General features: G+C 42.9%; 1 protein-coding gene across 1 annotated transcript in view; it reads left to right on the forward strand.

The window, feature by feature from the left end:
* The window catches only part of LOC147109264 (exocyst complex component 3-like), a 75,633-nt gene that overhangs the window by 46,259 nt on the left and 13,808 nt on the right, over positions 1–15,566 (forward strand). Inside the window, exons 8-10 of the mRNA XM_086003032.1 lie at positions 5,435–5,558; positions 5,634–5,756; positions 5,855–6,010. Coding sequence (XP_085859158.1) covers positions 5,435–5,558; positions 5,634–5,756; positions 5,855–6,010 — 403 coding nt within the window. The remainder of the gene's footprint in view (positions 1–5,434; positions 5,559–5,633; positions 5,757–5,854; positions 6,011–15,566) is intronic.

The following is a 15,566-nucleotide window of genomic DNA, read 5'->3' on the forward strand; positions in this document are numbered from 1 at the left end:
ATCAGACAGGTAAGGGGACCCCGGGTGCAGTGCTGGAGGAGCCTCGGCCTTTGTCTTTTTGCAACAGGTATGAGGTTCTTGCTGCCAGTGTGGATGAGGGAAAAATCTGCAGGGTAGATGAGCAAACTGACCATGGCCAGGAGGCCATTCAAGTGGGGGGAGTGAAAGGAAATGTAGTTGTGGTAGGGGACAGTATAGTCAGGCGGATAGATACTGTTCTCAGCAGCCACAACTGGGAGTTCTGAAAGCTGTTACCTGCCTGGTGCCGGAGTTAAGAAAAGAACTGGGAGGGGGAGGATCCAGTTGTCGTGGTTCACGTAGGAACCAACGACATAGGTAGAACTAGGAATGAGGTTCTGCTGAGAGAGTTTGAGGATCTACGGTCAAAATTAAAATGCAGAACCTCAAAGGTAATAATCTCTGGATTGCTACCTGAGATATGCACAAATTGGCATAGGGAGAAACAGATTAGAGGTTTAAATGTGTGGCTGAAAGAGTGGTGTGGAAGGCAGGGGTTTCAATTCATGGGGCACTGGCACCAGTACTGGGGAAAGAGGGAGCTGTTCCGTTGGGACGGGTGCCACTTAAACCAGGCTGGGACCAGTGTCCTGGCGAATCAAATAACTAGGGCGGTAGTTAGAGCTTTAAACAAATTAATTCAGGAAAAAATTCAAAAGCAGTAAGAGAAATGTCAAGGCTGGAGAGCAGAGTAGTGATTTGGGTAAAAGTAAGCAGAGTTGGTCAGGAAGGAACATAAAGTGTAACAATGGTAATAGGGCATCAGTGACTACGGTGACACCAGGGAAAAATAGAAAAAAGTTCAAGCTAAAAGTACTATATCTGAATGCGCAAAGCATTCGCAACAAAATAGATGAATTAATAACACGGATAGAAATAAATGGGTTTGATTTAATAGCCATTACAGAGACGTGGTTGCAAAGTGTCCAAGGTTGGGAACTAAATATTCCAGGATACTTGACTTTTAGAAGAGATAGGCAAAATGGAAAAGGAGGAGGAGTAGCCCTGATAAAGGATGGGATAAAGACAGTAGAGAGAAAGGATCTTAGGTCAGAAAAACAAGATGTTGAATCACTTTGGGTGGTGCTCAGAAACAACATGGGGCAGAAAACACTGGTGGGAGTAGTTTATAGGCCCCCTAACAGTAGTTGTAGTGTAGGGCACTGTAAAAAATCAGGAAATTAGAGGTGCATGTAACAAGGGTAGTGCAGTAATCATGGAGGACTTTAATTTTCATATAGACTGGGCGAACCAAATTTGCAGTAATAATGCAAAGGACGAGTTCATGGAATGCATTCAAGATAGTTTTCTAGATCAATATGTCGAGGAACCAACTAGGGAACAGACTATTTTAGATCTAGTATTGTGCAATGAGACAGGGTAATTAATAGCCTTGTAGTAAAGGAGCCTCTGGTGAAGAGTGATCATAATATAATAAAATTTTATATTTAGTTTGAAAGTGATTTAGTTAAGTCCGCAGCTAGGGTCTTAAATCTGAACAAAAAAGAAAACTTCGTAGGTATGAGGGGCGAGTTGGCTAAGGTGGGTTGGGAAACCAGATTAAAAGATATGATGGTAGATAGATAATGGCAAACATTTAAACAAATAATTCACAACAAATCTACATTCCCTTAAGGAATAAAAACCTCATGGGAAAAATGGTCCAACCGTAGCTAACAAGAGAAGTTAAAAATAATATTTAGATTCAAGGAAGAGGCTGATAATGTTGCCAAAAAGAATAGTAAGCCTGAGGATTGGGAGGATTTTAGAATTCAGCAAAGGACACCCAAGAAATTGATAGAGAAAATAGAATATGAGAGTAAACCAGCAAGACACATAAAAACAGATTGTAAAAGCTTCTGTAGGCATGTAAAAAGGAAGAGAGTAGCGAGAGTAAATGTGGGTCCCTTACAGGCAGAGACAGGAGAAATTATATAAGGGAATAAGGAAATGGCAGAGACATTAAACAAATACTTTATATTTGTCTTCACGGAAGAAGACACAAAAAACATTCCGGAAATAGTGGGGAACCAAGGGTCTAGTGAGATTGAGGAACTTAAAGATATTCGTATTAGTAAAGAAATAGTAGTAGTGAAATTAATGGGACTAAAAGCCAACAAATCCCCTGGGCCTGATGGCTTACGTCCTAGGGTTTTAAAAGAGGTGGCCACAGAAATAGTGGATGCATCGGTTTAGAATCTAGGGGATTCTGGAAGATCAAAAACGGTCCCCGCGGATTGGAAGGTAGCAAATGTAACCGCCCTATTCAAGAAAGGAGGGAGACAGAAAACATATAGAACTATAGACCAGTTAGCCTGACATCAGGATTAGGGAAAATACTAGAATCTATTATTAGGGACATGGTAACTGGGCACTTAGAAAATCATGATGGCCCAGAAATTCGGGTCAGGGGCTTCCCGCGGGTGCAAGCCCCCGACCTGCACTTACCTTGCGCGCCGGCAGTTGAGCTGTAGGGCCCCGTGGAATTCCGCTCCGGGGCCTGGCCCAGTTGCCGGCGCGCTGTGCTTGCGTGTCCCGGGGCGTAGTTAGTGCGATGTGTCCCCTGCGATCACGTGAGCCATGGGCAGCCAATCGGAGGAGGGAAAAGCCCATTCATAAGATTGACAGGAAGACCTGTCTAAACTTATGAATACTCCGGCCCCAAAATAGTAGTAAACCTTCAAATAAATTTTTAAAAATCATCACACTTTTTAAATAAATGATAAATTACATTAAATAACTATTTTAAACAATTTAATTTTTGAAAAAAATAATTTTATAAAAGAAGGGGCTAAAAATAAACTTACCTTGCTTTAAAGTATTTAAAAATAATAAGCCTGTGGAAAAAATGTTTTAATTTTAATTAATTGACTACTTACCTTTTAAAATGCAGGCCTTACGCCTGGTTTTTACATTTCTAAAATCTAAAGACTTACCCTCACGGAAAAACCTGTTTAAAAAAAAAACATGTAAGTTCAAAGTGCACGCGCAGACTCCCGCGCGCACGTGTTCGACCTCTGAACCCCTTCGTTCAGAGGAACGGAAGTGACGGTTTCCCGCGCATGCGCAGTGCATCCAAGAAACCGGCACTTCCATCGGGTCCACGCGTGAGTACCCCGTGCGTACTCACGCGTTGGGACCCGAATTTCTGGGCCATTATGATTTATGAAAGGGAAATCGTGTTTGACAAATCTGAGATTTTTGAGGTTGTAACTGATGAGGGGGAACCAGTGGATATAGTGTATTTGGATTTTCAGAAGGCATTCGATAAAATGCCACACAAGAGGTTATTACACTAAATTGGGGATCATGGGATTGGGGGTAATACATTAGCATGGATTGAGGATTGGTTAACGAACAGAAACCAGAGTAGAATAAACGGTTCATTATCGGGTTGGCAGGCTGTAACTAGTGGGGTACCGCAAGGATCAATGCTTGGGCCTCGGGTATTTACAATCCATATCAGTGACTTAGATGAGGGGACTGAGTGTAATGTATCCAAATTTGCTGATGATACAAAGCTGGGTAGGAAAGTATGTTGTGTGGAGGATGCAAAGAGGCTGCAAAGGGATATAGACAGGTTAAGTGAGTGGGCAAGAACATGGCAGATGGACTATAATGGGGAGAAAGAAAGAAAGACTTGCATTTATATAGCACCTTACACGACCACCGGACGTCCCAAAGTGCTTTACAGCCAAATAAGTACTTTTTTTTTTGAAGTGGAGTCACTGTTGTAATGTGGGAAGAAATGTGAAGTTATCCACGTTGATAGGAAAAATAGAAAAGCAGCATATTTTTAAATAGCGAGCGATTGGGAAATGGTATTCAGAGGGACCTGGGTGTCTCGTACACAAATCACTGAAAGTTAGCATGCAGGTACAGCAAGCAATTAGGAAATCACATGGTATGTTGGCCTTTATTACAAAAGGATTGGGGTATAAGAGTAAAGAAGTCTTACGGCAATTATATAGGGCCTTGGTGAGACCACACCTGGGAGTATTGTGTACAGTCTTGGGTCTCCTTACCTTACCTTGGTCTACTTGCCTTAGAGAGAGTGCAAAGAAGGTTCATCAGACTGATTCCTGGGATGGGGTGGATTGTCCTGTGAGGAGAGATTGGGGAGACTAGGCCTACATTCTCTAGAGTTTAGAAGAATGAGAGGTGATCTCATTGAAACATACAAAATTCTTACAGGGCTTGACGAGGTAGATGCTGGGAGGATGTTTCCCCTGGCTGGGGAGTCTAGAACTAGGGGTCACAGTCTCAGGATAAGGGGTCGGCCATTTAGGAGTGAGATGAGGGGAAATTTCTTCACTCAATGGGTTGTGAATCTTTGGAATTCTCTACCCCAGAGGGCTGTGGATGCTCAGTATACTCAAGACAGGGATTAATACATTTTTAGATATTATGGGAATCGAGGGATATGGTGATTGTATGGAAAGATGGAGTTGAGGTCGAAGATCAGCCATGATCTTATTGAATGGCGGAGCAGGCTCGAAGGGCCGAATAGCCTACTCCTGCTCCTATTTCTTATGTTCTTATCCCCAAGTCCTGCAGTCGTGGTGTACCTTGAACAGTTTTGGAATTGTTCAAAGTAACCTAATTTATTCCACTTAGTACTTATATGTTTTTAAGGGGTTCCCTCCTTGCCTCCTTTTAAGGTAGAAGAGTCCATGTTTTACTAACCTTCCCTCATTTCTCAGTTGTCTGACACTAGGATCAGTGTTGTAGTTCTTCCCTGGACTGAATTCAGGTCTTGGATGTTTCTGGGGAAAGTTTTGTCTTGTTACCACCCCATTTACACCAGAAAAAGCTGCAGGCCCTTTGGTCTAGCAGCTTGTGTTGGTCTTTATCCTCCACATAAGCAGCAGTTGGAATCCCATGTTCCCAAATCCCTTTTCTTCAACCACCTATCTAACCTATTCTTAAATTGTGACATGGTCTTTGCTTCAGTTGCTAATTCTGGTAATACATTCCACAGCTTCACAACCCTCTCTCTAAAAATGTTTCTCCTGCTTTCTGTCCTAAATCTCTTACATTTAATATGATATCTGTGCCCCCTTGTTCTAGTTCACTCAATCACTGAAAGTAATCTGTTTCTATCTACCATGTCCCATCCCTTCACAATTTTAAAAACCTCCATCAAATCACCCCTTAATCTCAAACAAAAGCAAACTACTGTGGATGCTGGCAAAACTGGCAGAAAGACTGAGGAAAATCCTACCCACTGTATCCATGTACTGTGGTTCCAACATAATATGTACACCAGGTGGCACTCTATAACATAGCTTGACAGTTAAAACTGTCTTGCATTCTACATTTCATTCTCCATATCCAACAACTGTTCTCCCATTTATGGTCATTAATTTAGGCATGAAATGCTTATTATCTTTATCTCCCTTCCTCCCCACCACAGGGAATACATAGAGACTCTTAAGCAGGACAATGCTGTACACGCCAACAAAGTAGATAAGACATTGAGTGACGTTGTACAAGAACTCAATAAAATTATCTCTCGCGACCTTCTGCTTCAACTGAAGGTATGTTGGGAGTACTGCTCTCAAATAATTTATACATCAATGATATTCTACTGTACTGGAAATTTTATTTTCTAGCCTTGTTTTAAGAAGCTCATGACAAAGAAATGGCTGTCCAATAGTGAAGATTTTGTTCAGATAATAAGCACAGCTGAAAAGTATTGTGAAGAGTTGAAGAAAATGAAACAAGCCAATTGCCAGGTACACTGCTTATAGTTCAAATATCAAACCGTTCAATTAAATATTGTAAAAAGAATGATTATAAATAACTAAATTAATTATCTCTGTTTAAATAAAAGGTCCTGGCATCTGATGTCCACTATCAGTTTGTTAGAGAGTACATTACACAAATCATGAAACAGCACATTAACTGCAAATCATCTGGAAAGCGTGACAAAGCTGCAAATAAGATAAGAGAAGAATTGGAAAAAATAAATAATCTGTATAAAGAACTTGTAAGTAATATAAAATATTTTATGTTTGTATTTGTTTTTAAAAGCATTCCCTGCAAGTTTTTATGCACCACTTGGCACACCTCAGTCCTAACTTCCCCTGATGTGCCAAAGCCTCTTCAAACACTACTCCTCCACCACGTGCAGCCTAGTTCATGTCTCATCTTTGTGTTTTATTTAAAAATTGCACCTTCCTCCAGACCTCCAGCCAGTCATAAAGATAGCTGTGACCCGGTCTGTCATATATTGATGTGCTTTGCATCTTCTTTGCGTACTGAAAGCCTCCTTCCTTATCTAAAATGTCCTTGCATTGTTCCATTAATGTGCTTAAAAGCAGCAAAATCTCCTTTCTCTTCCAGCATTCAGATTTCAGCATCCAGCATTCTTAAGCAATGGCTCACTACACCGCTTGATTACCAAAGTTTGACATTTGTAGTGGTCAAGTGCTTCATTAGTCACTTGAGAAGCATAAATGGACCGTTATTGAAGGTGCATCATGATGCTAATATTTTTGCTGCTAATGAAATCACATTCTCTCAAACTGTACATTTGAAAGTCATGTCTGTGTCCTCCACACCGTTTCATTCATTTGAAAAACAGGCTCTTTCTCAGGTTTTTTAGCAAAAATAGGAATGATGGGCATAGATATTCAGCTAGCTCCATTATGAAGTAATTAATAAACACTGCATTAAAAAACCTAGCCTATATCTAGTTCATATATCTACTATTCATTCTAATCTCTAGCCTTATTTGAGATTTGCTAATTTTGTATTTCTGATTGTTCCTTTAATTCATGATATTAATGGGGCCCTAAATTTAGCTAAATCCTGATGAAAGGCAATGGTTTATGAACATTTTTGTTTGGGGAATCCCCTGCAAATGTTGACACTCCCAAAGGCACCTGTCTGATATTCCGAAAGCCAGTGTCCGACAACTAAAGGAAAACACGGATATCATTGCAGATTTTTTATTATTGGAATACAGTAACAGAAATAAGATGTTGGGAAGTAAACAAGTATAGAAATGTACAGGAATCTGATGATGGACTGATAGAAATCTTATGACCTCAGAGATCTCTTCATGGATTCCCTAAGGGCCAGAGACTCCAGTTTGAAAATTCCTGATGTAAAGAGTATTTTAGTGACTTTCCCAGTGCGGTTATAAGGATATTCTTCTTCATAACATAAGAAATAGGAGCAGGAGTAGGCCATTTGGCCCTTCGAGCCTGCTCCACCATTCAATGAGATCATGGCTGATCATCTGCCTCAACTCCATTCACCAGCCCTATCGCCATATCCCTTGATGCCCTTACTAGTCAGAAATCTATCGACTTCTGTTTTGAATATACCCAATGACTGAGCCTCTACAGCCCTCTGGGGTAGAGAATTCCAAAGATTCACCACCCTCTGTGAAGAAATTTCTTCTCATCTCAGTCCTGAATGGCAGACTCTTTATCCTAAGGCTGTGGCCCCTGGTTCTAGATTCCCCAGCCAAGGGAAACATTCTCCCAGCATCCACCCTATCAAGCCCTGTAATAATTTTGTATGCTTCAATGAGATCCCCTCATTCTTCTGAATTCAAGAGAATACAGGCCTGGTTTACTCAATCTCTTCTCATACGACAGTCCCGCCATCCCAGGAATCAATCTCGTGAACCTTCGTTGCACTCCCTCTATGGCAAGTATATCCTTCCTTAGGTAAGGAGACCAAAATTGTACACAGTACTCCAGGTGTGGTCTTACCAAGGCCCTATATAATTGGAGTAAAACTTCTTTACTCCTGTACTCAAATCCTCTTGTAATGAAGGCCAGCATAACATTTGCCTTCCTAATGGCTTGCTGCACCTGCACATTCACTTTCAGTGACTCATGTACAAGGACACCCAGGTCCCTTTTGAGCATCTGCATTCCCCAATCTTTCACCATTTAGGAAATACTCTGCCTTTCTGTTTTTTCTACCAAAGTGGATAACTTCACATTTATCCACATTATAATCTATCTGCCATGTTCTCGCCCACTCACTGAGCTTGTCGAGATCCCCTTGAAGCCTCTTCACATCCTCTTCGCAACTGACACTGCCAGCTTTGTGTCATCAGCAAATTTGGAAATGTTACATGTAGTCCCCTCATCCAAATCATTGATATAGATTGTGAATAGCTGGGGCCCAAGCACCGATCCTTGCGGTACCCCACTAGTCACAGCCTGCCATCCTGAAAAATACCTGTTTATCCCTACTCTTTGTTTTCTGTCTGCTAAACAATTCTCAATCCATGCTAGTATATTACCCCCAATTCCATGTGCCCTAATTTTGTTCACCAACCTCTTGTGTGGGACCTTATCGAAGGCCTTCTGAAAATCCAAATACACCACATCTACCGGTTCCCCTTTGTCTACTCCACTAGTTACATCCTCAAAGAACTCCAATAGGTTTCTCAAACAGGACTTCCCTTTCATAAATCCATGTTGACTCTGCCCAATCTTACTATTAGTTTCTAAGTGCCCAGTTATTGCATCCTTTATAATAGATTCCAGCATTTTCCCAACTACTGATATGAGGCTAACAGGTCTGTAGTTCCCCGTTTTCTCTGTCCCTCCTTTCTTAAATAGCTGGGTTAACTTTGCTATCCTCCAATCTGCAGGAACCGTTCCAGAATCTATAGAATTTTGGAAGATGACAACCAATGCATTCTCCATCCCAATGGCCACCTCTTTCAAAACCCTAGGATGTAGGTCATCCGGTCCTTGGGATTTATCGACTTTTAGTCCCATTAATTTTGCTAGTACTGGTTTTTTTACTAATAATTTTCTTTAAAGTTCCTCATTCTCACCACACCTTTGGTTTTCTCATATTTCTAGGAGGTTTTTTGTGTCTTCCTAAGTGAAGACAGAAACAAAGTATTTATTTAATTTCGCTGCCATTTCCTCATTCCCCATTATAAATTCTCCCGTCTCTGACTGTAAAGGACCTACATTTACCTTCGCCAGTCTTTCCCTTTTCACATACCTATAGAAGCTTTTACAATCCGTTTTTATATTTTTCGCTAGTTTGTGCTCATATTCCATTTCCCCTTTATCAATTTCTTGGTCCCCCTTTGCTGATTTCTAAAAAGATCCCAATCCTCAGGCCGACTGCTTTTTCTGGCAAATTTATAAGCTTCCTCCTTTGACTTAATACTAGCTTTAATTTCTTTTGTTAGCTATGGCTGGATCACTTTTCCTTTTGGGTTTTTATGCCCTAGAGGAATATATGTTTGTCACAAATTATGCATTATTTCCTTGAATGTTAGCCATTGTATGTCCACCTTTTAGTGTAGTCTCCCAATCTACCATGGTCAACTTGTCCCTCATACCCTTGTACTTTTCTCTGTTTAGATTGAAGACCTTAGTTTCAGATTGGACTACATCACTCTCAAACTTGATGTAAGCCCGCAAAGTGCGTACCAAGTGATATACAAGGTCGACGTCACTGGCTTGTTGAAAGAAAGACAGACCAACTAATTGAAGTCAAAACGGTTTACTCAGGCCTGAGGAGAGCCTTTCAGATCACGTCTGAATCCAACTCCAACAAGCCTCTCAAAGTCCACACAGTTATACAAAAATTAAGGCCCTGCCCTAGAGGCGGGGATAAGCTTATTAGCATATACAGAGTTATAGCTAAATTGTAATTATAAACCCGTGACAGTTCATCTTCTTGCCGACCTCCATTCCCACATTTCGTTATCAATTGGTCCTGTCACCTCTTGTGAACATGGGCCTCATCTTAATTACTTTACAACCATCCATTTGTCCGTGGTCAGATGGTTCGGTCTGTTTAAGTGTTTTCTTAAGATATCATTCTTTTTAAAGCGGGCAAACCGCAGACTTTCTGTCTCACTTTTGGGTCATTTCTACAAAGCAAAAACACTTTAGTTAATCCTCAGTATACTTTGAAGAATAGAACCCTGTTGTGCTTTACACTAAACAGACTCTTAAGTGCATAGGTGTCGACTCGCTTGGCCGAACCCACACATCTCTCAATCTTTCCACGAGTTGTTCTTGCAGGTTAAATCTCTCAGCAGTTGAAGTCCCTTAATCATGTTTAAAACTTAGCTGGGTTTATACAATTTTACAGATCTCTATTGTTCAACTCAGAGCATGAATTAACCCATTCCCTCCACTTTGTATATTGCTGTTGCAAGTGAATCCTGGTTTGTCTTGCCCTATTATATCCAATTTTTAATATCTTGCAGTACTTCAAACTTAATATAAAATTCAATCATATTATGGTCACTTGTCCCTAAAGGCCCTTTTACCACAAGATTCTTGATTAGCCCTTTCTCATTACACAGTACCAGATCCAGAATAGTCTGTTCCCTGGTTGGTTCCTCCACATACCGATCCAGGAAACTATCTTGCATGCATTCCAAGAATTTGTCCTCCACACTATTAGTGGTAATTTGATTTGCCCAGTCAATATGTAGATTAAAGTCCCCCATGATTACCATATTGCCCTTGTTACATGCACTTCTAATCTCTTGATTGATACTGTGCCCTACATTACCATTATTTTTTGGTGGCCTATATACAACTCCCACCAATATTTTCCGCCCTTTGCTGTTTCTTAGCTCCACCCAAACTGATTCCAGTTCTACATCACGATCTGCCAAGCCAAAATCTTTTATCTCTACCGTACCAATCTCATCCCTTATTAACAGTGCTACGCCACCTCCTTTTCCTTTTTGCCTGTCCTTCCTAAATGTTGAGTACCCTGGAACATTCAGTTCCCAGCTTTGGTTACCCTGCAACCATGTCTCTGTAATGGCAATTACATCATACCCATTTACTTCTATTAGTGCCATTAATTCATCCACCTTGTTGCAAATGCTACGTGCCTTTAGATAAAGTGCCTTCAACTTTGCCTGTTTAATATTTTTCTGCACTTTGACCCTCTTTACTGTTGGCCTTTATTTCTGCTCCCTATTAGTTTTGCTGACTACTTTTCTAACTTGCACTTCCAGCTTTGTTTCTCTCCGTTCTGGGCCCACACTTAGTTTCCCAGCCCCCTGACAAACTAGTTTACACCCTTCCCAACAGCACCAGCAAACCCCCCTGCGAGGATATTGGTCCCGGTTCTGCCGAGGTGTAACGCGTCCAGCTTGGACAGGTCCCACCTTCCCCAGAATCGGTCCCAATGCCTCAGGAATTTAAATCTCTCCCTCCTACACCATTTCTCCAGCCACGCATTCATCTGGTCTATTCTCCTATTTCTGCTCTTGCTAGCACGTGGCACTGGGAGTAATCTTGAGATTACTAACTTTGAGGTCCTGCTTTTTAATTTATTTCCTAGCTCCCTATATTCTGTTTGCAGGACCTCGTCCCTCTTTCTACCTATGTTGTTGGTACTAATATGGACCACAACCTCTGGCTGTTCACCCTCCCCCTTCAGAATGTCCTGCAGCCGCTCAGTAACAGCCTTGACCCTGGCACCAGGGAGGCAACATACCATCCTGGAGTCACGTCTACCTGTTCCCCTTACGATAGAATCCCCTATCACTATTGCTCTCCCACTTTTTTTCCTCCCTTCCTGTGTGGCTGAGCCACTTGTAGTGCCATGGACTTGGCTCTTGCTGCATTCCCCTGAGAAACCATCTCCCCCAGCAGTATCCAAAATGGAAAATCTGTTGGAGTGGGAGGTGGACCCAGGGGACTCCTGCGCTACCTTCCTAGTTCTTTTACTCTGTATGGTGGTCACCCATCTCCTGTCTGCCTGTGCGCTCTTTACCTGCAGTGTGACCACCTCATTAAACATGCTATCCACGAAGATTTCAGCCTCGTGGATGCTCCACAGTGACTCCAGCCGCAGCTCCAGCTCCGAAATGCGGATTTCGAGTAGCTGTAGCTGGAGACGCTTCCTGCACACGTGTTCACCCTGGACACCGAAAGTGTCCCTGACTTCCCACATAGCACAGGAGGAGCACTCCACGCTGCCGAGCTGCCCTGCCATGTCCTACCCTTAATTTACTCCCTTTACTTCCTCTAAATTAAAGAATATTAAATACGCTCGGGACCTTACTTCACTTTACACACTCCTTACTCTAAACTAGAGGCCTTACTTTTACTTTAACGACTGGATTGTAGAAATACTCACCAGGTCCTACTTACCAATCAGCTCCTTCCCTGGTTGTGACGTCACTTTAGCGGTTTTGCAGTTGTTGTTGTTATTTGACTCCTCCCGCTCTCAGACTCTTTCCTGGGTGTAAAGTAAGAACCAAATCCTACAGAGTGAAAAGTTAGAGGAAGCAAAAGTGAAGCAAGGGAGCTCCTCCTTCCACTCCTCACCCACCTAAATCCCTCACTCACCCAACTCTCAGCACTCTGTGCAAACCGCACTCAGTGCAGATGGCACTGCGAAGCCTGTTTTTATAGGCCTAGTTTCCCTAATTAACTGCCTTCAGCTGCTCTGATTTATCCTCTGCCTTCTCCGGTGCTGCTGACTCCTTTCAGAATCTTCCCCTTCTGATATATTCACTGTTGTTTTCTATGTCATTGTTGTACAAATAGTTCTCAAGTTTACTCCTGGCAATCAATTCCATTATATTACATGGAATTGAAGTAAGACTAAATGAGCTTGTAGTTGATCCCATCTGTTTCGTCACCATATTTGAATATAGGCACGAGGCAGTTTCCAAACTACTGCTACTTCTCTAGTGACTCCTTCACATTGATAGTCAATGCCTCGCAAATCTCCTCCCTCAGCCCTCTCAGCACTCTAGGATAAATACTATTTATTTCATGGGGAATTTGTTTTAAGCCTTTTTAACCAGTCTACGGCTTCCATCTCCATGATATCAATGTGGTTAATTTTATCTAGATTATCTCTGGAGAGGGCATGTTGCTCATGTCTTTCCTTGTGAATATTTGAGGAAAGTTATCATTCAGAATCTTCAGATTGTAACCTATTTTCAGCTTTAATATTGGTGGATCACTTGCTGAATGCAGTCTGCAGCAGCAGTGAGGAAAGCTGCTGCAGACCGGATTAATAAGTCATCAATCTTGCCTTTGGGTAGTTCTGTTTGGAGGAGCCATGTTACACATGTCTTCCCTGAAGGAAATAATTTTTCAAAATACTTACTATTTTGAGCTCATCCTTGGTTTCAATCTTGCATCTTTTATGGTTTTCAGTTCTTTGACTACCCTTTTACATTTTACTTCTGCTGTTTTTTTTATACTAATACAGTCCTCGCCACATACATCGTGGCCGCTTATCCCGGACAGCCACCTGTTTTGGGCCAATAGCACTAATCGTTTTCCATTACCACAGACGTCAATTACAAAGGCACCGCTTAAACCGTATTAGGCATGTCGCCTATATCAGGGAGTTCAAGCAGCTGTTGACACCTTGTTAAAGTGGGATTACCTTCATAACACAGCACTGCTTTGAAAGAAACAGGACTCGCGCTGTCCTTCAGTAGGTTTCATCTCCACGAACACATCCTGACCTCTAATAATAGTCAAGGCTACTGTCTCGCTGTTTAGGCACACTCCGCAGGGTGGAGAGAGACAATATTGGCTTTGGTAGATCATTGTAATCGCACTGTCTCTACTTTTAAAATGGTTCTACACCTTGGGAATCTGTGGAATTAATGCGTGGCGACATTTCACGCTCCTCTCAATAGATCCCATTCTCTCCCACGCCGTGCTCCCCGCCACCTCCAGCATCTTGGCCGTCAGTGTTGTGTCGGTACCTTTCTACCTAGACACAATTTAGGACTCCAAACTCAGAGATTCAAACGTGAAGTGCTTTATTGGAAGGAAAGGAAGTTCTGGCAAGTTCCGAACAAAGAGAGCTAAACTTAACCGAGAGAATACCCAACTATTTATCTCCTGTGACAGCGCCACCACAGGTGGGAGGAGAACACACAATAGAACACACAATACATAACATTTCCTCCCCTCTTAAATGGAAGGTCCACATTATTCCTCAATAGGTAAGTTACTTTCAATACACTCAACTAACCTAGGGTAGAGGTAGACTGCCTCAAACCCTGACTTTACCCTGGGGTTTATTCTGCCCCAGTCTTGTGGGTAAGTCACTAAGCCTACAGATCCAAGCGTCTTGGAGGCCGCCGCTCTCTGACAGGATACCGGCGGTCATCGCTGGCTTCCACAGCAGTAGGCATTGACACAGGCCTGGATGGAGAAGGTGCCTGTGTCAGTTGAAAGTCAGGTGTTTGCACAGGTGGAACAGTCTCTTTGACTTCCTGTGTTGGAGAAGAGCACTGTGGCAAAGGATGCTGGTTTGCGGTATCATTCGGAAACAGTTCAGGCCAACCAGCCATTGGAGCCTCTGTGGCTGTCTCTGCTCCTAGCAACAGTTGATCTGTGTGTCTTCTCCAGACGACGTCCTCAGCAGTCTCAACCGTGTAAGACACAGGGCCCGTCTGCGCGACCACCGTAGCAGGAACCCATTTCGGTCCAGTGTTGTAGTTTCGAGCTAGGACGTGCTCTCCCGGATGAAACCGTCTCTCCTTGGCTCTTTTCTCTCTCTTTTCAACTTGAGCTTGTTGTTGACGATGGACAACCTGCTCTGCCCTTGGAGGTTTGAGTAAGTCAAAACTTGTCCGCAACTGCCTCTTCATCATGAGCGAAGCGGGGGAAGTTTTGGTTGTGGCATGCGGCTCGTTCCTGTAGGACAACAGGAAGCTGTTCAGACGTTGGTGGATTGAGCCCTGGCCTTGCGATGCCTTCAAGGTGTGCTTCAAAGTTTGCACGAACGTTTCTGCCTGGCCGTTAGTAGAGGGATGATAGGGTGCAGACCTGATGTGTTGGACACCATTCACATGCAGGAAGGTTGCAAACTCCTGTGATACAAATTGTGGACCATTGTCACTTACGAGTTGTTCCGGTGAGCCATAACGGCTGAACATCTCACCAAGTTTCTCAATTGTTTTCTCTGTCGTGGTAGACCTCATCACAGCGACCTCCGGCCACTTGCTACGAGCATCCACAACCACCATAAACATCTTCCCTTCGAAAGGACCGGCGAAGTCCACATGTACTCGCTGCCACACTTCTGCAGGCCAATCCCAGGGGTGTAGGGTTGCCAGCTGTGGAACATTCCAGACCCTTTGACATGGGGAACATGTTTTGGCTTTCTCCTCAATATTCCCATCGAGACCTGGCCACCAGAAGTAGCTTCTTGCCATTTCCTTCATCCGAACCATCCCACTGTGGCCTGTATGAAGTTGTTGCAGTATAGGTTCCCTCAGAGGTGGCGGAATGATGACACGGCGTCCCCAAAGAAGACAACCTGCCTGGACGGAGAGCTCATTTCTTTTTGAAATGTAAGGTTTCAAACTAGGAGAATCTCCTATAGCTCTCCCTCGAATGACATCGTCCATTACCTCAGACAGGACTGGATCGTTGCGGGTGTACCTTCGCACCTGAACTGCAGTGACAGGTGCTCCCTCCACTTGTCTAAAGTAGAAGATGTCTATCTGACGAGGCTCTGGGGGAGTAACAGGCAAGGGTAGCCTCGAGAGACTGTCTGTGTTGCCGTGCAAGTCTGATTTGCGATATTTG

This window comes from Somniosus microcephalus, chromosome 12 (genome assembly GCF_052327205.1).
Source record: "Somniosus microcephalus isolate GS21.2 chromosome 12, FLI_Smic_1.0, whole genome shotgun sequence".
NCBI classification, from domain to species: domain Eukaryota; kingdom Metazoa; phylum Chordata; class Chondrichthyes; order Squaliformes; family Somniosidae; genus Somniosus; species Somniosus microcephalus.